The sequence below is a fragment of the Melospiza georgiana genome, chromosome 2 (assembly GCF_028018845.1).
Source record: "Melospiza georgiana isolate bMelGeo1 chromosome 2, bMelGeo1.pri, whole genome shotgun sequence".
Lineage (NCBI taxonomy): Eukaryota > Metazoa > Chordata > Aves > Passeriformes > Passerellidae > Melospiza > Melospiza georgiana.
The window spans coordinates 65,430,450-65,454,967 of NC_080431.1; the positions used below are offsets into that span (position 1 = coordinate 65,430,450).

A 24,518-nucleotide genomic window follows, 5' to 3' on the forward strand; every position below is an offset into this window, starting at 1 on the left:
AAAGAAATGGGAGACGTTAGAAGACGCGAGGCTGCGCAGAAAGCTGCGAGAAGTTGAACTCGAAGCGCTCACAGTAACTCCTGTAACCGGCGGGTGCGCCCGAACTGTCCGCCCGGCGCCCTGCGGCTGCTGCTGCCAGGCTCCCGCGTGCCCTGGGGCTCGCTGCCTGCGCAGGCCGGGGCACAGCACGGCCCCGCACCGGGGCACCGGGCCGGGCTGCTGCCGGGGGGCCCGGCGGGAGAGCGGCAACACCAGCGTGGCGCTGCTAAAGCTCCCCACCTGCACCCAGCGGCTGAAGGAAACTGCGGGGCCGGAGAGGAGAAGCAACATCAGGAGAGCTCCGACCCCCCGTGACCCTCCCGGGGGCGGCCCCTCGGCGGGCACAAAGCCGAGCTCGGCCGCCCTCCGGGGAGCAGAGTGCTGCTGTCCCGGTGCTGCTGCTCATCCCTTCCTTCCGCCGGGTGCCGCCTTCGCAGCGCCCGCCCTCCATCGCTCCCTGCCCGCTGCCGGCGGGCGCGGGGCCGGGGCAGCCGCGCCATGGAGGAGGCGGCCGCTGCTGCCGGGGCGCCGCGGCCCGCGGATGCCACTGCCGATGCTGAGGCTGCCGACGCTGCCGATGCTGCCAGTGCTGCCGATGCTGCCAAGCCATCGCCCGGGCCCGCCGCCTCCTCTCCGCGCCGGCTGCTGGCGCTGCTTGGGGCCAAGCTCTGCACCTGGTGAGTCCCCGGCCTCCACGTGGAACCGCGCGGCGCCGGCCTCCCCGCCCGCCGGCTTCCGGGCCGCCCGCCGGAGCGAGGGAAGGACGGGAGGAGAGGGGAAGCGTCCGTGCCGCTCTCGGCGCTCCGACGGCGGCGCGGTCGGGATGCAGAGGCCGCTCTGCGCCGCCGGGAGCAGCCGCGGGGAGCCTGGACCGGAGCGGCCGCCGGGTGCGGGCCCGCGGTTACGGCCGGGGCTGCGCGGGGCTGAGCAGAGCCCGGAGCCTTCGGCCGGCCCGGCACCGGGGAACCCGGGGGAGCTCTGGCCGCTGCCTCCGGAGCGGGTGCTCTGATACCGGGGCCGCTCTAGGAGCGCCGCTAAGCTGCAGCCTGCGGATGCGGCTGGGCGAGAGCGCTCGGAGTCGCCTCGGCTGAGCGCGGAACTAGCGAGTGACGGCTTGACTCTGTTGAAGTAGGACTGTGCTCTCACACCTAAACACATGCATTTGTATTTTTTGTTCTTCTGTTTTCCGGTTTTTTTCCCTGCACTTTATCTGTTTTGTAGTTCTCGATCATTATGAAGAACAGGTCATGGGGGAATAGCAAAGGTAATAGAACAAAATAACTGAGACGAAATGTGGAGTCCAGAAAGACCAATATCCCCTCTTCCTCCTTCCGTAAATCAGCTTAGGATAGAGACTCGTTCAGGTATATCTCTTGAAATACGAGCACTAGTTAAGCATGGAAAACTTGTGGAAAAATACCTGCCAAGCTGTACAGACCAGCTGGTACTTCAGAAGCACTACCTTCATGAGAGCAGGACTGCATCCTCAGACTTCTAGACCATCCATTTACAGCTTCACTTTCCCTCTAAAGGGGGAAAACAGTCCCTGTTTAAAAGGCTTTTTTATAAGTTTGGTCACTAATAGTTATTGCATAGGATTTGTCAGCCAAGGATGTGCTGGCTTTCCTGGCAGCCGTGTGCTCATAAACTGTAGTCTGGCTGCTGGACTATGAGATCGTGTATGCTGGCCAAGAAGAGCCTTATTCCAGTGAGCAAAGTCTTCCCTGTTGGTTATAAGTTTTTCTCTTTTCACTCCTCATGCCTGTGAGGAGAGACCCAAAAGGCAAGACAGAAACTTGAGTTGTTCAGTAACGTCACCTATGCCATTAGTTTTGCCAACGGCTACACTAAGGGAGTCTATGGAAGGTATTTGAAAGAAAATCAATAGCTTTCACTGAATTTTAAGAAGTGTTGTCTGAGATACTGAATTGATATTTTTTCTTATTTTTTTTCCTCCAGGTGACAGCAGGCTCAGCCACTTCAGTTTTGTTTGAGGCCTTTCTGAGTCGTAGGAAGGTTTAATAGTTGTATGTAATAAACTAGGCCGGGTCTGGGTTTTGTTGTGGGGGTTTTTTTTCTGCCTTTTTTTGGTTTTTTTGAGTAGAACCATTAGAAAATATATTTCTGATGCTTTTCTATTTTTTACCTTTTGCAAATTAAATTGACATCAGTTTCAAAGCAGAACATGGAAAAACTAACTTGTGATGATATTAGTTCTTAAAAATATATTCTGTTCTTCTTAGTTAATTACTAATTATGTTGCAATATGGTTTGGTCTGAACCTGCATTTTCCCTTAACCACTAGCATGAAAAAGTATGATCATTGAAATTAAAAGGTCACTTCCCTGTTTAGGAAGGCTTCAGTAGTTTAAGCTAAGTGCAAGTACACTCTATACATGAACAGTGTTGCCAGGCTTTGCCATGTCAGTATTAGATTAGTGGCAGAATTAAAATGAATATTTTATTAGCTGTATTTTTTATAAGTTAAAAATTCACATTAAAATTACAGGATTTAGTTAACTAATTGCCAGTAAAATTGTTAACTATGGTCTTACTAAATTTCCTTTAACTTCCTCCTATATCAATTGTACTTTAGTATCTTGGTGTATTTTTTATTCTGCATTTCACATGGAGCCAAGGAAAGCCAGCCTGAGTTTCTCATGATGTTGAGAGCTGCACATTGTTCAGGGTACACTTTAGACCAATTTGTGGCAAACTTTCATGCCCTAAAAAGTCCCAAAATGTCATTAGTTTTGCTCAAAGCCATAGATACAGCTAGCTAAGATAGGGTGGCTGAAGGGAGGGAAGGACTAATCTTAGTAGCTTGCTACCAAGCATTAAAAGCCAACAATAACCCACCCCGCCCAACTATGAAATGAAAGGCCTTTTCAGAACACTTACCTTGCATCATCTGAGACTCCAAAGTGAATTTGTCTTTTCCAGTGCATTAAAAAAAAAAAAAAAAAAGCTGAGAGGATTAAGTTCTGGCATGGAAAAGTTAATAATTAATATATTTCAAAATCTGATCAATTATTAATAAGAAAGTCACTGTCATTGATACTCATATCAATAACAAATTAAATGGAAACTTGTGTCTTTAAAGCATTTTTCTCAGAAGAAATTGTCATGCAAAATGCAAACAGTAGGATTTAAAGTTTGCTCTCAAGTTTAGAGAGGATCAAACATATTTTTTAAGATAGGCTATGAGCCCAGTGCATCATGCCAGGAGCATGGTGATGTCATCTCAATTTGAAGAAATTGTTTTTCATGCTTTGGCAAATGGTATGAGAGAAACCATTGCTGCTTCCTGCTGAGGCTTCCACCTGGCACTGGGGAGCACTCAGGGCAAGAGCTGTGTTACCTTACACACAGCTGAGAAAGCTGCCAGGTATGGAGCATTTTGGGATTCACAGAAGACATTTTTGAGGGCAATTTTCCACTAAAGACTAAGTCTTTCTGTGTGTTTTTTGATGTTAATATTTTGAATCTGTTCAGGCAAGAAAAAATTTCCTTGAATTAAAATAGACAAAATTAGAGAAGGGCATGAGGTGGGATGAAGCCTGCTTGCTTTGTCACACACCTTTGTTATGTAGTACTGCCAAGACATATATTAACTAAATAGCAATGATTGCTAGGGCAATAACCACAAAGCAAACAGTTCTGGAGGTTCTGGACCTGCCTCTGTTCCCAAATGCAGAAATGCAAGGAGATAATTCCTTAGGTACTTTGAACTGGGGAAATTTGATCATTAGAAAAGCTGAGGATTAGTTTAGTGGAGTTACTCCACTGCAAGAGGGCAGATGGGTCTGTCTTGTTTTCAGTAAATGATGGTTGGAGTAGCTCAGTTGTTGACAAATTTGAGTGGCAGCAGGTTTTCCCCATTTTATCCTCCCACTGGAACATGGTTGCTATCCAGTTTGCCAGAGGGCTGCACGCAGAGTCCAGGCCTTTGCTGTAGAGAAGGTGCTGTAGCTCAGGAGGAGCAAAGTTGCCCCTTGCAACTCATATCCTAGACAAAAATGTTTAAAGCCCTACCACACCGAAGTCCATGTTCAAAGAGCCTCCTTAAACAAGCCTGTGGGGTGGTATTGCCTGTGCTTCTGCCCTTCTCTGTGGCAACACCCAGCAGGTGGGTGGAGGGGAGTTTGTGTCCAGATCAGGGCTTCTGCCAGCCAGGGCAGCTTTGGGCTCTCCTGGTAGCATACTGACAAGTGCAGTTCATTTTGTGCAGCACACAGGCTTTGCTCCAGTAAAACTGCAGCAGTTTTGCCCAGTCATGCCTCTATTCATGTCTGATCCCAACCTCCACACTTTTCTCCCGGCTAGTCCAAGTGCAGGGTGAGTTTAGTCCAATAAACTGCTACAGGCTTGCTATGTTACTTGAGTGCTGATGGTGAAGAAGAAACATTTTTCTGCTAGTTTGGGGCAAGAGGCTTTATTTCAATAATATTAAAAATGTGTATATTTTTAAATGCCTGAAAACAAGTTTTGTATGTTGTTCACCACAGGGTATCTTCCTTTGAATTTCAGTGGGTCTTCTGTCATTTTACCTGCTGCAAAGGAGCCAGAGTTTGCAGGGCTGGCAAAGGGCAAGCTGGAATCCTCATCCATGCCTGCTTGAAATTTTAGCTAACTTACATCACATTTGTTCTAATGGCAACTGGTTAAATTCTTTACGTGACTATAAAATAATATTTCTGCATCAGCCAGAATAATTAGCCAAAATGTTCACTAAATAGCATAGACAATTGACAAGAATATTAAGAAATTAAAAACATATCAGTTAAAATATAACAGAAGTGAGGTTGCTTCAATTTTTTCTCCTGCTGTTTTTAATGAAAACCACCCACCACCCCCCACCATATGTATTTTAGAGATCCGTTTAGAAATGAGAATGTTTTTCTTTCACACACCAGCAAGAGTTACTCAGATGAGACTGGACAGTACCTTACAAGATTGTCACATGATATATAATACTTGGAGTGTGAATGTGCACCATTCCTGGGATTGGCAAGGCAAGCTGTAGCAAACATGGGATTAAAATCTCTTGGAAGTACAGTGTGCCTGGACTTTGTAGAGATTTGCTGTCTCATCAGAATGGACTTGGAGAGCAAAATGTGCCCAGCAGCATTTTCAAAGTCAGAAGAGCTTGGTGTCAGGCTGAATTGATAAACAGGAATCGTGCAGGTGCATTGGAGTCTGTGCTAGGAAGATGCCTCCCTTCCAAAAGGAGGGATTGATTGCATGATTGTGGTCAGGTTTAGCACTGTCAAACCCACCCTTCTAATTGCCTGGCAGCTGGATTGCACAGCACAGCAGGGTGAGCTGGTCCTTACTGTGTTGGGTCACCCACCTTGGGAAAACAGGCAGTGATACTCTCAGGTGCTGTGCCTGACACGTGGGTGTCCTGCCAGAAGTCAGCGCGGAGAGATGTGAGCACAGGGTAGGTGCAGAATCCTAATGAGGCCCTTTCTTCCCTTGCTTGATTAATTTGAGTGGAAACAAATTTATTGATTCTGCAGACAGTTAAATTGTCATCAGTAATCTTCAGAGTAAACAGATTAAATGTGAACTTTGCAGACCTGTACAGATAGCGCAGGGCGGAGCTTCTGTCACTGTGTATTGTGCATGTGCAGAGACTTGGGGTGGTACAAATTAGCATAGCTCCACTGGCAGGAGAAAGAGCAAGCCAGGAAAACCCCATAGAGTTACATGCCCCTGTTTGTCTTGGAGCATCTGGAATTGGTCATCTTATATTAAGAGAAGAATTGCTACTAAAAGAGCATGAGCTTTTTTTTCCCCTTTTTTGTCCCTGCTGGCTGTGGGTGGGAGTTGAGCTGTAAATGCAAACATGATCTTACCCAAAATGCATTCTTAACTCCATCCTCAGCTGCAGCAGAACATGATGTAATAGAACTGAAAAAATCCACAATAAGTATTGATTATATTAATTCATGTTTTAAGAAATATTTATTTTATGGTGAGAGCAAGCAATCACTGGAATGACCTCTGCAGGGATGTTGTGGAGTCCCCATCACTGGAGGTTTGCAAGATGCAGCTGGACAGGGTGCTAAGTAGTCTCCTCGAGGCTCCCTTTCCCAGGAAGGTTTGGACCAGATGATTTTTCAAGAGCCTTCCAAACTGAACTGTTACTTGGTTTTATCATTAATACTTTTGTGTTCCACTGCTCATCTGAAGGTCTCAGCTCACTAAAACTCAGGTCTCAGATGAGCCTGAAAGTAGTTGTGCTTTATCTCCTTGTTGTAGATCTTTGTAGATGAGTCAGGATGGAATTCAGTGGAAACAAAGGATTTAACTCAAAAGTTGCCTAATAAGAATAGGAGCTGCTATTGGGTAGAGCCTGCCCAGGTGACCTGTTTGCGGATCTCTGCGAGTAACTGCAGTCTCCATGGCTGGTGGCTTGAGCTGGCCTCACTTCTCACATGGCTGTCCTGAGGTCAGGCTAAACCTTCTGTGCCCGCAAAACCCTGCTTACCTGTAGCTAACAGGACAACATTGGTAGGGAGTAGGAAAAAAGAAAAAAAAGTGTCAGTCTAAAAAAAAGCCATTTTTCTTGTAAAACTAGAAAATATTTTTTTAGAAACATGAATGTTTAATTCTGAGCTTACTGTTGTGTCTTTTATGTTCACAGGCATATTTGGAAAACTGTAATTCTGGGCCAGATGCTCTCCATGTTTATCTGTGGGACTGCTGTTACAAGCCAGTACCTGGCAGACAGATTCCATGTGAATACTCCAATGTTGCAAAGTTTCATCAACTATAGTTTGCTGCTTCTGGTTTATACAACAACGCTGGTATTTAGGACTGGTATGTGAAATACGGGATGGGAGATTCTCGTTCATCTTTTTTTTTCTCTCTACATTTTCCATTCAGAATTCGAAAATTAAGACCTCAATACTCCTACTAGTTTTTGAAGTTCCTGCTTTATATTAACACATGGAAGTTAATTTCACAGGTTAAATGTGCATTTAATTTGATGTAATGTCATATCTGTTCAGAGTTTTGTGCTCTGTGGTTTGAAATCTTATGTTATATTAGGTAAAATAAGTTCTGTTTTAACGCACTTTGTTACCAGAGGCTATTTAGTATTCCTCCTATTCTTATTAATTTACTCTTTAGACAACTCTAGTCTTGCTGTGTTTAGTGTCATGTGGAAGAATTTCTGTGTTTTTCAGCATTTGCATTGTCTCCTCCCAGGCTGTGTTTCCTGTTATTGTGTCTCAAGCAGGGGCAGACAAAGTCAATCTTGGTATTATTTATGTTTCTAAAAAGCAAAATTCCCGTGCAGTGTTTGGTTGGAAAGAAACACATATTGATTGCTGCTTTCTTCTAAACAGGCAGTGACAGTCTCTGTCAGATTTTGAAACAGAGGTGGTGGAAGTATCTTATTGTGGGACTGGCTGATGTTGAAGCCAATTACACGATTGTAAAAGCCTACCAATATACAAACCTCACAAGTGTGCAGGTAAGGACCAATCTCTCTTTTTAATAAAAACTGTTGCTTTTATTACAGTTTTGGACTGGTTTCTAAAATGAGATTCATAGGACAGACATGGAAGCTATTTAAGCCTGAAAAGAACTTTCCAGCATCTTTGTCTCTCTGCAGTACAGGGAAGAGCATCCTGTATCATGAATAACCTTTCCAGGAAGCAGAGAAGATTGGCTGGTAGAGCTGTGCCAGCTCTTGAGTTGAACCCTAATTATTTAGATAAAAGCACTTCTAAGAGTTTGCTGACAGCCACTCAGTTTTTTCTTGTGACACAAAATAAAGATTTATGACCAGATACAGTCACTCAGTGCAGGTTCTTGCTGATGACAGTGAGGTGGATCTTTTGCCTGGAAGCTGCAGGAGGCATTGTGAGATGCAACCCCACCTGTGAGACACACTGAGTGTCAGCTGGTGTTGCTGCCCATGCAGGGGGGTACCAGCCTTGTGGCTTTTGTATGTGGCAGTTCAGGGCCCTCTCTGAAAGAGGTGGAAGGAAGTTCAGCATAAATAAAGTAATAGTAGACATCCTCTCCAACACTAGTGCTTGATGCTGCATTGCTGCATTAGGATAAATATTGTGTTCTGAAAAAGCTCTGTAAACAGAAGGGCTAAAGCTGGGGTTTCTCTGTCACACTGCACAGACAAAAGCTGCTGGAAGAGTCAGTGCTGTCCTCCTTCAGTCTTCTGAGCTTGCAGGGGCAGTTTCCCTGAACAAACTAACTCAGAACACTGAGCAAAGTGGGAGTAAACCCTGCCTTTGGCTGTACTGTTAGTGAGCTGTGTCAGGCCCAAGTTTACTCACTGTGTGAGTGTGGTGTAGGGAGTGTGTCCATGTTGTGCCAGTCCATGCCTGCTGTTACCAGTGATGGGGATCTGTGGCTGGGATCATGGCCCCACTTAACTGAATAAAAAAAAATAGTAACATGAAGACTTGGCTGTTAGTTGGAAAGGAGTCAGTGTTTTACAGAGTCAGAGTAATAGGGGTTAATGTTTAAGAGAATTACCTGTAAAGCAATAAACTCCTGCACTCTGGGCTCCCTTTAGAGAATTGCAGTAAATTTTCATTGCACTACTGAAGATCGATTGGGTCTCTTGGGTTGTTTTGTCACATTTCCACTTCATACTTATGTGTTATGACTCATTAGGTCTTTAATCTCCTTACAAATAATGCCTAAGAAATCAAAGTTTTAAGAGTGACTTGCTTCAGTCTCAAGATCAAGTTAAGCTGGTAGTGAGACACTATTTGACCTTATAGTTCACAGCTGAAGAAGCCAGGGCTTTGATCCAAGTTCTCAGAAATAGTAAAGCTATTCCCATGATTTCTTTCATAGAAATTAAGAAAGAATATATATATATAAAATAGATTGTCCTGTCCAAAAAACTCAAGCTTTTTCTGAGCCTTTTTCACTTTTGGTAACCTTGCGACTGATCAGTTCAGTAATTGTGATTTTTTTGCAGTTGCCCTGAGGTTTCTTGCACATTCTCTGCAGTCACCAGTTTCTCTCCATTGTCAGAAATGAGATACAGTGAAAAAAAGCCCACAGCAGAAGCCTGTGATTTGCTTTAGTGCAAGGCATTTTCGTTTTGTTTTTGGCAAGCGATTTTGCAGCTACACCAGTGGTTCAGAGCCTGTGGTTCAGAGCACCCAGCCTGATGGCCTGTCTGCAGTACTGGCTGTGAGTGGATTCTCTGGGACCATAAAAACAACACAGGGTTTATGGCACCTTCCCAAAAGCAGTGTAATCATTGTTAAAATGCTGTCTGGCTGGAGCTTCAGCTCACCACCATGAAACGTAGCTTCAAAGATAAGTTTTTTTCAGCTCAGCAAGGAACTTCCATGTATTTTCTCACACACGCACACACAAGCAGAACTGGTTTCCCTTTAGTTCTCAAATACCAGCATTTTACAGGAGGGGTTTGGAGATTTTTAGGGTGGTAACAGTGGGATGACGGCTCTCGTTTCTTGGTAAATACAAAGACTTTGGTCCACAACTGAACTGTTTGGCTGTGGCTGAGGCAATGCCAGGATACTCCTTGCTGCCAGTGTCCTTTTTTGCCTGTGGCAGGACTTGACTGTGCTGCAGTTTGACTGCCTGTTATGGCATGGAGCTGAATTGGGAGAGGTTGAAGAAGTTGGATATCAGGAAAAGATTCTTCCCCCAGAGAGTGGTTGGGCACTGGAACAGGCTGCTCAGGGAAGTGGTCACAGCACCAAGCCTGACAGAGTTCAAGAGCATTTGGACAACAGGCACAGGGTGGGACTCTTGTGGTGTCCTGTGCGTGGCCAGGAGTTGGACTTAAAGATTCTGATAGCTCCCTTCCAACTCAGGATATTCTGTGATAACAATTATGTGATTTATATTAAAAAAAAGCAGTATAGCTGTGGTTTGATGTTTTTAACATGTTATTGGGCACATTTACAATTTGCTTTGTAGATAATTCAGATAGAAATGTTTTTCAGGCAACTATTGACAAATTGTCAGCTGATGGAAGAGTGCCAGCCTCAATAGGAGAAAATAAAGGATGAGCCCCTGGGCCTCAGCTGGAGGCTGCCCTTGGGGAGCCTTGTGGGGAATGAGCAGAATGAGCAGTTGAGCATTCTTGCTTACAAAGCTGTCTGAAGCTGGCAATTATAAGCAAACCAATGACCTCCAACTGTCTATGATAATTTATTAACCATTATATTAAAATGTCTTTTAATAATTTACTCTACTTTTAAAACCTCCTATAAACATTTTGGCCAAAGTGTGGCTTGAGTCAAAACATTTGTAAATCAAATCACCAGGTTATCTGGTTCCCTCCCCCCACCTTGTTAAAAATACAGGCTAGAATTGAATAAAATGAGAGTTTGAAGAGGCTATACTGGAAGTAGTAGTCACTACCACAGTGTGTTGTAAATGTTGTAAAACCTCAATAAATAAACTTTATTTTTTAATTGGTTCCATTGATACAATTCATTGTGGTATTACATCTGCTTTGCACTTCTTTGATCTTGATCCTGTACAGAAGAGCTCTGTAATGTACTAGATGAAAGGAAGGTAAGATCCAGTAGATGGAAATCTGATTTCATCTGTAATTGAGGGTAATTGTCTCCTGGAACAGATTACCAATGTTCTTCATCATTTGGTGCCTCTGTGCCCTGGCTGCAAGTCCTCTAACCATGGTACTGTGGTTCTCCAGTGTGTTCTTGGTCTGGGTGCAGCAATTCCCCATCTTGCAGTACTGAATGAGCTTCTGGTTCATTATGTACTACTCTCTTATATCCTAATTAAAATGTTTTTTAAAGGGTTTCTGCTCTTTCTGTTTAAGTTAAAAAATTGTTTGGAGGTTGGAAGACTACACACTAAACATCTCAGTTAATGAGAGTGAAAGCTTACTTATTAGTAGAAGAGTTATGTCTGTTTTTACCCCTCTGGTAGATATACCACCAGAGGGGTAAAAATTTTGCTTTCTAATGCTTGTAGTACTTGTTGTTTGATACTAGTCAAATTTGAAGGAAATTTTAGAGGTTTTCTCAAGTCTAGACTAAAGGTAAGATAGAGAACAAGACCTGTGGCAAAATAGAAGGTCACAGTGTGATATTTTCCATGGTGTAAAGTTGTATTGAAATACTTGGTATCACATACTGAGACTTAAGTACTTGTAATGTCTCATAATATGGCCTGAAGAAGTACTTTTACACTTCATAGACTTTACAAACTGGACAAGCTGGAGGCAATCCAAGGAGCAAAGACAAATAGATGGAAGGATTAGAGGCCCTTTTAGGATTTAATCTTTAATAGCTGCTCTTAGCACTATGCTTCTAAGACTTTACTATGTATAGTTATGAACAAGTAGAACCAGACTTACCATCAAAACGTTAACAAGTTTGGTTGAAGCCCTTGGGGAAATGACACAGCACAGAAGTTAACTGCAGTGGTGCACTAAGGCAGGCAGAGTCTGGAAATACACATTAAGAACTAAGAGCTCTTGTCATGATTGCAGGGATTATACCCCAGTCCTACTGATCTGGACATATTTTGTTGGGGCTTCAAGAAGCCAGGTTTTAAGGAGTGACATTTGAGAGTAATTTCTGAGGAATCTTTGGGAAGTTGACTGTATGTACTGCTGTAGGCTGTTCCCTTATGTAGTTCTGTGGCACTTTACTGAGACAGGTCAGGAAATACACCTTTTCTTTCCTTTCAAAATTCAGAAACAAAATCTATTTTGTTGAATTAAATATTAAACCAATTATGATTAGCACAGTGGTCTTGATGGTATTTGATTATTTTAGAACAATATGCCCATCTTATGCTGCAGTGTTTGTTCTTCTGTATTAAGTACACAGCTGAGTTCCTGTCCTAAAGGGGAAATAGGTAGAAGATCCTTGGAAGTGTCCAAGGCCAGGTTGGAGTGGTTGAGTGGAAGGTGTCCCTACCCATGGCAGGAGGGTTGGAACTAGATGAACTTTAGGATCTCTTCCAATCCAAGCAGTTCTGTGATTCTGTGGGTGGGTCAAACAGCAAAGCAAAGATACATAGAAACTTATAGAGAAAAAATAAAGAAAGGAAGGATAAGTCAGAGCATCAAACCCAAAGCTGCAGGGTCAAGTCCTTGTCACAGTCACATCAATGTAAAATTAGATTACTCGTACCCATTAATAGTTCCATATTTTTGCTTTGTGTGCATGGAGCCCCGGGGAGCAATGGTGTTTCAGAGCAGCATCCTAGCATTCGTTTGTGAAGCTGCAAAGATTGATTAGATCCATCATTAGAAGAGTTTCTAAATCAGTGCTTTCCCACCAAGAGAAAGAGGACCCCTGTTCCAGCTCCTTCTTCACTTGCAAAATGCTTTTAATGGTGAAAAATGGGTCTCATCCCTCTCTTCTACTGAGGCTACTTTGCAGGTTTCATTAACATCGGATGATTGGAAGTAAGATCCTGTGCATTTCCTTTCAGGGTGTTGCAGTCTGGATTTGGGGTGAGTTTCTAACTCAAACAATTTTTCTGTACACACAGCTCCTGGACTGCTTTGGGATTCCTATACTGATGGCTTTGTCCTGGTTCCTTCTCCGAGCAAGATACAAGCTGATACATTTTGTTGCTGTTGCCATCTGTTTGCTGGGTGTGGCAACAATGGTGGGTGCAGACATTTTGGCAGGGAGGGAGGAAGGTGAAGGTAAGGAGTCGTTTATTGTTGGGGGGGAACAGCAAAGAGTTGGTTCCTGCTCTGGACAGGAACTTGTAAAGCAGAAATAGTAGCAGATACAGTTCTGTTTTAAAAGAGAACATGTTGCTGTTTTTATTTCTTGTCTGGGAAGAGGAGATGTTGATTTTATGGGGAGCTGTGGAATTTCTTTGCTTGTATGTTTGGAAATTTCTACCACCTTAAAAAAAACCCCACTTGTGTTAAGTTTAAATTTTGCTGCTGTTCATTAGACAATGTGATGGAAAGTCTCATTCCCAAAAGCTTGGTCACTTTGACTGTCATGTGAGATGGTTTAATAGAAGAAATGGGCTATGCCTGCAAACCTTGTCTTGTTTATACGGTATCAACCTGCTGGCAGCCAGACTTTTCTGATTTGCAATTCTCTGGGTGCAAGTAACACATAAAAAGTTGCTCACAGCAGCTGACTTCTCCTGGGACCTCTGTGAGGGTGGCTGGGCTCTGGGGCTGGGAGCCAGCAGGGTGCAGATAAGGGCAGGTTTTGTTTTTTCCTATGACAGATGCCTAAATCAACCCCTATCATAGTGATCTTATTTTGAATAAGAATTTTGAATTTTCAGAGCCACAGGCTATGAGAGAAGGTAAATTTCAGGGCATTGCCTTCATCAGGCAGCATAGAGATAAGAAAGTGTGCTGTTATTTTGGGGTCTTACTGTAGGTAAGATAGGACAAACTGAAGTTCAGCTTTACTACTATGTGGTACAGGTATCTTGGAGGGAGAAGAATATTCCCCTGAGACATTAGGAAGTTGTGCTTTATTTGCTGACTTGAGGATCCTTACTGCTGCTTACCCTCATATTTTAGACATATTTTCTCAGTGATTGCTTAGGGAAGGAAATTTTAAACCAATCGAAGGATTTGAACAGCAGTGATCCTCTTGCTATTTAGCTGATGCACAAGACATTTAATGGTGAGTGGTGGTAGCACAGGGAGTCCCATTTGCAGTATAAATACATTGCAGCAGGATACACAGTACCACCCCTCTGCAGTGCCCACTTAGGGCATGTCATAAACCTGAAGCTGAGTCCAGGTCCCTCAAAAATCAATGGGCGGATTTTAGCAAGCCTTGAATCAGGCCTTACTGCAAGAGTGGGGACAATATTCCTGAAACGCAGAAAGCATCTCTAACTGGGATTGCTCAATTCCCTACAGGGCCTGAGGTCAGCAGAAGCAGGATTGGACCGGATGATACAGCAGGGTCTTGGCTGGGATGAGATGTAAATGCTGGGTTTAGCTCCCTCCACACTGTGCAGGGTGAGGTGAGCAGGCTGCAGAGTCTGTGCTCAGACATTCCTCTGCACACACAGGAAGGGTTTCCTTCCCCCTTCCCCTGGAATGAGCTAGGAAGATAGAGATGTTCAAGATAAATTTGCTTGTTTTTTAAGGAAAGTTAAAAAGTATTTGCGGCATTACCCTTATTGTGGATTAATATTTCTGTACAGGTAGTGACGTGGTGATTGGAGATGTCTTAGTGCTTCTTGCTGCTTCTTTGTATGCCATTTCTAATGTGGGTGAGGAATACATTGTGAAAAATCTGAGCAGAGTGGAGTTTCTAGGAATGGTGGGCTTGTTTGGGACTATTATCAGCGGTCTACAGCTGTAAGGATCTAATATTTATTTTAAAACTAATTAAGAATATACTACAGATGATTGCTTGTATACCCTGAAATGATGTTATTAAATTCTTTGTTGCATCTCTATGTGGCCTATATGGGAGTCCTTCCACTTGAATTGATTTTTGTTGCTGATCAGCATCTATTTCATATCCTTTTTATTTGCATTGCTCCTATTGCAGCAGTTCTAAAGCTAAACTCCTGCAGTTGAACACATAGGATATTTGGCTGTATTTTTATTTTGTTGATGTTTGTGAGGACACTCAGTATGCTGAGGACTGTTCATAGGACTGTATTTCTTAAAGAATTTTCTCTGTGGAAAAGATTAGGAGATAATTGTTAGCAGGAGATCTTCCATAATAAGCTCAAGTTTAAAATGAAGCCATGTATACTCTTACAAATAACCACATTTGAGTAACAGCCCAGATGCACTTAAGTCTGTCTAATGAATTCTATAGTCCTCATTTCTCATCATTATAGTTAATAATTTCCTCAAATGGTATATCAAATAAAACTGAATTGCTGAAGGATTAAAACGCCTGTGAAGAAGGCATAAAAATTAAATAACAGTGCTCTTGACTTTCAGGCACTTTAATTTTTATGTCTTTTTTCATGCTTGTTAGATGTTTGAGCTAGTGTCATTCAGTAAAATTTGAAACAAAAAAATGAATGGCTTATAGATTAAAAGTTTCTTATATATTTGGTAATTAAATTCTCTATTTTAGTATGATTTTTTCCTTTTTTACTATATTATATCTTTTCTTTAACTCTAGAGCCATTGTGGAACATAAGGAGATAATGAAAATTCAGTGGAACTGGAAAATTGGTATGTGTATGACAAAATAATGTGCATGTTACAGAACACTGGGAAATGATAATCATTTAGACTTTGAATGGTGGGGCTTTTCTTTCTCTGAATAACAAGCAGCATTAATACTGTATTTCTCAAGTTTATTTTCTTCAAACTTTGCAGCTCAGCAAAGAGAGAGGGTCTGCAGGATTGAACATTAAAACAGGTTTTGTATTTTGCATATAACTTGAAATAATTTTTCAAAATAAATTGAAATTAGTAAAAAATGAAACCTGTTTAATTACTGCCATGTTTGTAGTTGAAACATCACAAGAACACTCTTCTGTTGTCCTTCCTAAATGAAGTACAGGAAAAGTGGGCACATTTTGACTTGAACACAACTAAACGTTATCAAGAAGTGTGGCTCTACATGTCTTCGGTCAGCTCTTAGGTTATGTAGGAATGAACAAGAACTTACGTGTATATATACATCTACATCTATATATATATATATACACATCTTGTATATGTACATATATATATATATATATATATATATATATCTTCTATACTGTCTTGTATAGGTACAGTGATTCTTGCAATGCAAGGTAGTCTTTCATGCTTCTCTTGCATGTACATTCCCATATCTTGTAGGAGATAGAAATGCATAGCTTTAAGGCATCTTAAGGATGTCAGTGGTCTATAAAATCATGGTTCTGTGCCTGAGGAGTAAGGTGTCACCTTGCTTTGCAGCTCTGCTGTTCACAGCCTTTGCCCTGTGCATGTTTGGGCTGTACAGCTTCATGCCAGTTGTGATTAAAGTTACCAGCGCAACCTCCGTCAACCTGGCGATTCTGACTTCAGATCTCTACAGTCTCTTCATTGGGCTTTACCTGTTTTTTTACAAGGTGAGTACATTCATTCCTCCACTTTCACATTCTTTCACTTGCGTTTCTACTCCAGAATGATGAATAAAGTGTAATGTTGTTAAAAGCCCCGGAAGAGCTGTTTGCACCTGCACATTTCTGCAGTTTCTGTCATTCATTGTTGGCAGGTGTCAGTCAGGAGGAGTCATGTCAGTTAATGGCAGAGCCTTGCACCATCAGCCAGAGAGCCACTCTCAAACCATTTCACACTTGAAGGGATAAGTTAATGTTAAGAGATAGTAAATAATTTCCTGAGGTGTAACAATAATAGAGTTCTCACTGAAAGCCCTTTGTGGAATTGTATGTTAGATCTGGTTCATTACTCCCAAGTGTCGAAGGAGAGGGTTTGAATCTCCCTGTCCTGAAAGGCATTTGGTGTCTGAAAGAGGACTGGTTTGATTTTCAGAAAATAATACTTTCTTTCAGAAGTTTAATCTGTTCATTACCAACATTTTGGGATGAGAATCAAGCTCTCTTAGGGCTGCTGCTAAAGAGAGACTAAAGGGTCTGAAAAAATACAGATAAATGTATTATTCTCTACACTCTCCAAAAGGCAGTTACTTCTATTGTGCTCTAAAATATTTTTGGCAGTGTCTGCTCAAGCTAAATGACAGTGCTGAAAGGATTTCATTCCACCCTCCACTTTCCATCCAGAATCACTTGTGAGAACTTAGTTCATTAAAGTAATTGGAGTAATTGAGTCAGCTCGGTGACTGGAAGGGCTTGTGAGAGTGAGAAGCTTGTGAACTTTGCTTAGGAGCTTAATTTGTATTATTCCATGTGGTTGCTTTCTCTTCAGCCAGAAGCTTTTAGGTCAGATTTGTTTTCTGAAAATGAAGGCAGTGCAGAGTCTGGTAATGGTAGGGTCTGACAGCAGCTAGATTTTCCTTTTCAAGAGTCTCTTAGCTCAGTTTTCCTCCCTGTTTTGGGTTCCAGACTTTGCTCCAAACTACAAAGCATCCATTAAAAATGAATGCAGGAAGGAAACCATACTTACGGTGTAACAAGTAAATCCTTTCTGAGTCATTTCCAAATGTGGATTTTGGTGCCCAGATAGCTTAACTCAAGAAGTGATTATAAATTTATATTCATTATAGTGAAGAGGAAGAAGAGCTTTGGGGGAGATATATTAAATTTTTATTTTTCATGCTTTTAGCTTATTTTGGAAGGCGGTTTTTCTGGGAGCAGGCTATCTCATAATTTTTAACAGTGAGGTAATCTGGTACCAATAGGAAAAATGAACAGATGAAGACTTTGGGATTATGTTGAGAGAACTTCAGGTATTTATTGAAACAGGAACATGGATCTGGGATTAGAAACAATGAAGTAACAAAAAGGGGAGCAATAGTAATGCCACATCTTCAGTGATCAGAGGATCTGATATAAGTTATTATCTCATCTGTTATCTGAGATAATCATGAACTAAGAAAGCCTAATTTTGACATGGCTCTTAGCAGTAGAAAATATTATTGCCAAGTTAACCATATCGTTTCTTTACCTCTGGGGCAAAGGAACCAAGTAGGATGTTTGCTGGATTAAAAAGCACTCTGGATACAGGAATCTACAAACAAAAAATACAGGGAATTATTATTCCCTATTAATTAGTATTCCCCATTATCAGATGATGTTCTCAACAAGCAACTGGAGGCTTGGCTGGGCTGTAGAGTGGAGAGAGCCATGGAGAGCTCTGAATTGCCATGGTCTAAACCTGCTCTGAAACAAACAAACAGAACCACAATCAGTGGCTGCAGCAGAAACCGGGCCCAGGAATTGATAAAGTTTTGATTTGTGCACAGTGTTTTGCTAATGCACTTAACTTTTTGGCCCCAGTCATGTCTGTTTCAAGTGAAATGTGAATTTTTCATGCTGACTTTGAACTCTTTTTAATTTTTTCCTTTTACTCCATAATGAATCCTTGCTGTGCTTCCTAATGAACTCATTATATAGATACCTGTAATCCCTCAAGAGATACTGAGAAAGATCTCATCCATTAGCTTTATAAAGCACTGTAGAAGGGAGAACACATCACAGACACTAGATGGAGATACAGTCCTCCACTAACATTTGAAGTACTCTCTATGCTCAGCAGTGGGAGTGAGGATATCAGCTGCACAAGGTATGACTGAAATCAGTGTCTGAAGCAATCAAGTTGTTGCAATATATGAAATTAAAAAAAAAAAAAAGAAGAAAGAAAAATCCCAGGAAAAAACCACTAAGTTCTCCTCGAAAGGGGAAAAAAAAGAGTGTAGGTCTGATAGGGCAGCATGGGTAACGTTCACCTGTGTCAATAAATGTAAAAATACAGGCAGGCCTTGAGTCACAGCTACACTGCAACAGCTTTGGCACTCTGCCTTGGTGACTGTATCCACTCCTGGAGGAATTGACTCATCAGGATCAGAGACACTTCCAGGCTTGTGGGCACTGTGCTGTGAGGCATCTGCAGTTCCAGCAGTTCCAGTTCCTGCAGTTCCTGTGACTGCCCAGCCACAGGTCCTTGCACACAGGCACATGCTCACTCAGGGCCTTAGGCTGGAGAATTTGTGGTTGGATACAGCCCCAGGCTCTGCCCATTTGCTCGGAACAGGTCAGTGGGAGATGTGACCATGGGCGGTCCTGCTGCCTCTCTCAGTCTGCTTTTTTTTTGGTGTGCTGCCATCCAAGAGTTTCCAAGCCAAGTGACTGCCAGCTAGGAATTGCAGTGCCTAAATTCTAGATGCCTTAGTCTTTTTTGGAGGAGAGTCCACTGTCTAGGTCCGACCATTAATTTCATCCTGATAAACTAGAACATATTTTTCAAGCATGTGTAAGGAGGCTAAGGAAGTTAGAGGATATTGACAGAGGATATGCTGGTCCTTCCTCCTAGTATTTAATCTGTGTGGTTTGACAAAAGGAATATGGAGGATTTTAATAAACCTGCTGAAAAATGTTCCTTTCTGTGGATAACTTCAACACTTGGTATTATTGAATCTGGTGTTATAAAGTAAGTATTTGTCTTTCTGTCAAGGTGGATGAATCTTGGCAATTACTGGAATTTTAACAGGCAAGTGAACAGCAGAGTGCCTGATGTACCTCTGCAATTTGTACTCTTTAGCTCTCACCACTCTTCAGAGCTTGCCAGTCTTGTAAAAGGAGCCCCAGCCTCTGTCCCCTCAAGTACCTGTTGGGTGTAGGGAGCAAACTGGTTTTGATCAAGCAATAACACTCATCTAGCCCTGCAGATGGCTAGAGATCTGTGCAGAGAACTAACCTGGTGGCTTGCAATAGCACAGAGATTCATCTTTGCCAGAGCTTGAAATACTTGCATGTGCTGGATCAAAATTCTCGTGGGGGTAGAGTGTTTCAGTATTCATGTGAGTAAACAACTTTCATTCAGTATGATGACTGTGTTTACACCCATTTGTTCTCCCTGTTAAGATTCTTGTGTGTAGACCCCAGGAAACTCCCTGTCCAGCAGTCTTGGGAATGAGGTGCAGAGAAAATCAGCCAGTGGCCCAAGTCTTTGAGTAAATAGAGCTGTTGAATTCTGGTTTTCAGACCTGAATCCAGCTCACAGTGATAATCCTCATCAAAATAATTTTTACAAGGAAGGGTAGCTTTCACATTCTTGAAACAAGGCAACATTGTGTTCTTACCTGCGGAGTGTTCTCACATCAGGCGAGACTTAATGCATCTCTTTTTCTCCTCTGCCAGTTTTCAGGTCTCTACATCGTGTCCTTTGTTATCATCATGGTGGGCTTCACGCTGTACTGCGCCGCTCCCCCTGCCACGGCAGAGCCCACGGCCGTGCCGCAGCCCGGCCGCGCCGGCCTGGACAACGCGGCCCTCAAGCTGGAGGAGACCGACGGCGAAAGCCCAGAGGTGGCTGTGCAGTCCTCCAGGGAAGAAACTGAGGTGCTCAGCACCAATTAAAGGAATGGCAGCACTTCAAAACAGATATTTTTTTTTTTAATTGCCAAATTTCCCTCAGTATTAATCCAGAGAACTGTCCTACTGCCAAGGCACATGTCATACTGTGCTGGGTTTAATGCACTTGATAGACTTTTAAGGCCAGATCCTCAATCAGTGAAACTGTATTGATTTGCCCTTGCAGAAAATCTGGCCTTTAGATGAAGACAGATTATGTGAGTCTCTGGAAAGTGAGAGACTGTTATTTTTAAATGCTTAATTAACTTAACAACAAATGCTTGGGGGAAAAAGCTTAAGCCAAAGCAAGCTCCCAGGTCACTTAATGGGAGCAAATATGTTTTATATTGCATTAGGGACCTAAATCTGCACGATGCTGTCTGAGGGCTTCGTGATTTCCACCCCTCACTGCAGGGTGCTCTCAGACAGCATCTTGCAAAAGCTGCTCAGCTTCTCCCAGGACCTGGTTCAGCAAGCCACAGTACATTCACACACCGTCTACGTGCCAGTGGACTTCATTCCTCTGCAGAAGGATTTGCTGCCTACATTCCACCCAAATGTTTGTCTCTTCATATTGCTGCAGTCCCTGTTGCCACCGGGGCTGCAATGGTATTTTATTTTGAATTTTGCTAGTATGGGAAGTTTGAGTATGTGTTTTTATAATTCTTCCTGTTTCTCTCTGTGGCCTTTTTTTTGGCGCATTCCTGTTAGCTGTGGGGGAGGCAAAGGCAGGCTCTTCCTCGCTTCAGTAGAACTGAAAGTGGGCTTTTTTTCTGGATGAGGTTTTAATGGAAGTTCACTTCTCAGTGAATTTCTGCCTGAAATGGGACACATTTCTGCTGAAAGAGTTGTAATAAAATTGGTATTTCTTCAAAAAATTGAATCAACGAAGCCAACTCTCATGGCAACAATAATGACATAATATCCAAAAGGTTAGGTGCTTCCAGTAGATACACTAGCAATTTTCATACCCCTCTTTATATTTACAATAAATGATGAAAAAATACAAGGCTGCAGTTTTAAGATCGGTAAAACCATACTGGGGTTTTATTTTATTTTATATTTTGTACAAGCCTTAAGAGCTCAGGTGTATGAAGTAAAAAAAGAATAAAGTATTCAGCAACTGGACACTTGGTCTTGGTTTACTCATTTTTTAAGCTAATATTTCTTTACTGTTCAGAATTGTTTTCATTAATTTTGCCAATTAAAGAAAGCTTTTACTGGCTAAACTTTGCTCTAGAAGGAAATGTGACATTTTCTGAAGATACTGGTGATCAAATGACACTGAATGGGTTTGTGCTTCTGGTTTATTCATGTAATATTTTCCTGGAAAAATCTTACCTGGTTGTTATTTACAAAAGGAAAGCAAAGGTTCAACAGATACTGCAGCAACAGTTGTTGCTTTTTCACTGTGTCATTCATGCAGAGAAGTGTGAACAGGTGCTGTTTTATGGAAAGCATTTGGGTCCTCTCCCATGTAGAATGCTCTTTTTGAGGGGGGACGGTATTTATTTTATTTTCTAAAATGATGTGGTAGTAACATCAGAACACAAAGCAGTGTAACATAATGTAGATTTTATCTGAAAGTGCATGGGAGTGTGTATTGGCTGAGGCTTTGGTCTTCAAAACATGGGACCATCTTGTGGTGTGGTGAGAGTGCTCAGGCAGCAGCTCATCTTCTCAGCATATAGACCACTGAAACCAAAATTGTGTAAAACATGGCTTGGATATTTTAAAATCCACAGCCTAGCGTTTTTCTTCCAAGGCTTTTAAAATCTGACTGTAATAAGAGGTTGGAATCAGATTCAAGCAAATTGGGCCAGACAGGACTTCTGCAAGGAGAGTAGAGCAGTGTGGGGCAGCTTAGATTCCCCAGCGTAGACATTGGGACACCTTAGTGATTTGACACTTATATTCTGAGTTGAAAACTTTAAAACTGTTTCACAGATACAGACTGTGATTTAATTTCTTATGCTGTGATTTTACGCCATGCAAAAGAGTTCCTGGAATATTGTGGGGCAGCTGAGATTCATGTGTGCTAATGCTACCAAGAAGGTCTTTCAAGCTCTCAGTGAGGACAAGGTTGATATTTTTTGTCAATCCAATCAGATGACTCTGCTCTTGCCATCCTCATGAGGGCTCCCATTTATCTCCTTGTGATCCTGCTGGATGCAGACACCTCCTGTGGCAGCCTGGGACAGTGGCCAGCCACATACTGGTGGTCATGCACACCTAGTGTCCTGCCTTTCATCACCTTAAATTTCTACTGCATCCCCATGGAATGGCTGTCTGGGTGGAGAGGAGGCAGAGTTGCCTTGCAGAAGAGTTCTGCATCACAAACCAGCACCATGGTGTGGTCCAAGCTCTGGGCACATGGGGTATTTGAAGCCTGACCTTAAAGGGTCCTCAGCATGGGGTGCTGGCCCCTTGAACCTGCTTTGTGTGGGAGGGGGCCAGATATATCAGTGGTCCTTGCTGTCTGTCCCATGAATCAGAAGGAAGTGAGTGCAGACTGTTGAAGAAAGATGCATTGCTCCAGAGCACAAGTGACACAGATATTGCTCGTGGGGAAACAAGGAATCACATATGCCAGATCCTCTGGTACCTCTGAGACAAGGTGAGTCTTTAACATAAATCTTTCTGGAATATTGGAATAAGCTGGAGAAAAAAAAATAAATCCATCTGTCACTTGCATTAAACACAAGAATCCAAATAAAAATGTGTGACATCCAGCCTTCCTCCAAGGTTTGGTTACAAAACAGCAAAAGTTATCTGGCATCAAAATGTCACGGTGTGTTGGGAAGTAGGAAATTAGTGTGGCATTAATTGAGTCCTAACATCTCTAGAGCTTGAGGGAGAGGATGGGCTTGTGGACATCAGCTATTTTAAGGTTTTTGACCTTTTCTAGGTCGCACATACTCAGTTCTGTACAATGTGATGTTTGGAACAAGCACATCAGTTCTTGTCAGCACCACTCATTCACACTATTTATTGTGGGATATTTCATTGTGTTATATATATGCTTGTCTTGGAACAATCTATTTCAGTCAATTTAGGAGGTTTGACAGAGAGAAACTGCACATGCTCTCTGATCAATCATGAACAATTTTGAGCAGGCAGGCAGAGACTCCAGAAAATGCAGAGTGAAGGATGCTGTGACTGGTTTGGTCATTCACCAAAATACAGCCTTCTGGCAATTTCAGTGTTATACCTGATGAGAATCCAATGAGCTGTGATGTTGGAGATTTAATGTTTAACTTGAGGCTACACCTAAAAATATATTCATCAGACAAACAGCATCCAAGGTATTGGAACCTCACCCTCTCGAGCTCTCTCTTTGCAGTCCTTGGAAGGAGAAATTCAGCCCTCCCTTAGAGATGCCAATATTTAATTATTGAGTTTGCTTGTTTTGAGTGGAGTCAAGCCAAACCTAGAGATCCCAGCCAAGTGCAATGTCCCATTCTTATGGACATTGGTGTCTGTAGTAAGGGGCTGTACAAACTGAACCTTTTACAATTTATGTGAGAGATAAAAGAGGCACAGAGAGATTTTCTTAGCAGCTATGGGAAGCCCGTGGCAGGTTCAACAAGGTTTTGTGTGTAGTGGTATCTAAAATGTGCATCCTTCACTCCTCTCCTGATGCAATTTAATTTTTCTCTTGTATAAGAGCATTCAAGACTGAAAGTTATAGATTTTACAGAAAAAAGCCAGAGGGAAAAACCTGATTTCTTGTACAACATGGGTCAACATATTGCTTCTGATTGCTCACAAGTAAAAAATACAGCACTGTACCAGCTACTAGGAAGAAAAGTAACTCTATCCCAGCCTAAATCAGAAAAAGGTATAGGTTTTAGTAATGTTGCAGCATTTCTTTAAAATCTTGATTAAATTCTCAAAGCAATATTGAATTCATCCTTTGTGGAAGTAGGAGGATTGATTTTATTTTCATGAACTGGCTCTCGGATATATAAACTGTGAAGAAAGTTACAGTTCTCAGAGCTCTCTGAGAGTAAACAGCCTCCAAAAGCAGGTTTCCATGCCCTTCAAGACTGATGTATTGCTAAGGTGCCAGCTGGGAGCAGTTGTGATATTTTCATCTTGAATGTATGGCCTGGGGTCAATATCACTGAACTGAGGCTCATGACATCACCCAATTCAAAACAGACTTTGTTTCACCAGCTCATCTCCAGCCTGTCTCCCTGTGTCAGTACCAGGAGCAGAGCTTGTGCAGCAAGGCAGAAGGATCACTGGCACTACGGGTGAAATGTGTGTTTCATCCCCATAAATCATAGTACCACAGTCTTCAGAGTACTCTGAAGTGAATTGAGACTGCATTACAGACAACTTCCAAAGAAGGCATTAAAGAAGATGGCTTAAAAAAAATTAGAGACATATTATTACTGTACAAAATTAGATGCTGATGTTTATTTGAGATGTTACGACGTTTCCATAGAAATACCAAAGTTTATTATGTACTGATACCTGGAAACAGTGCAATATCTCCAGAAGTACCCATCACTGAAAGTTTATGT

At 42.3% G+C, this 24,518-nt stretch overlaps 1 protein-coding gene across 2 annotated transcripts; it reads left to right on the plus strand.

Annotated features, from left to right (window-relative positions):
• The first annotated feature begins 537 nt into the window (after positions 1 to 537).
• On the plus strand, positions 538 to 21,099 carry SLC35F2 (solute carrier family 35 member F2). Of its 2 annotated transcripts, none has more exons than XM_058045372.1 (8): positions 538 to 716; positions 6,692 to 6,867; positions 7,398 to 7,525; positions 12,547 to 12,706; positions 14,197 to 14,353; positions 15,141 to 15,193; positions 15,911 to 16,065; positions 19,774 to 21,099. In XM_058045372.1, the coding sequence occupies exons 1-8, from the start codon at positions 538 to 540 to the stop codon at positions 19,990 to 19,992; spliced, it is 1,227 nt and encodes a 408-aa protein (XP_057901355.1). In that variant the 3' UTR covers positions 19,993 to 21,099. The 2 variants fall into 2 exon arrangements, with proteins under 2 accessions (XP_057901355.1, XP_057901356.1); XM_058045373.1 differs by lacking the exon at positions 538 to 716 and adding an exon at positions 2,003 to 2,066.
• Positions 21,100 to 24,518: the final 3,419 nt, after the last annotated feature.

Coding starts and splice junctions, on each gene's coding strand:
- SLC35F2 (XM_058045372.1), top strand. CDS start 538: ATGGAGGAGGCGGCCGCTGCTGCCGGGGCGCCGCGGCCCGCGGATGCC. Junction 6,868..7,397: donor AACGCTGGTATTTAGGACTG/GTATGTGAAATA, acceptor TCTTCTAAACAG/GCAGTGACAGTCTCTGTCAG. Junction 7,526..12,546: donor CAAACCTCACAAGTGTGCAG/GTAAGGACCAAT, acceptor CTGTACACACAG/CTCCTGGACTGCTTTGGGAT.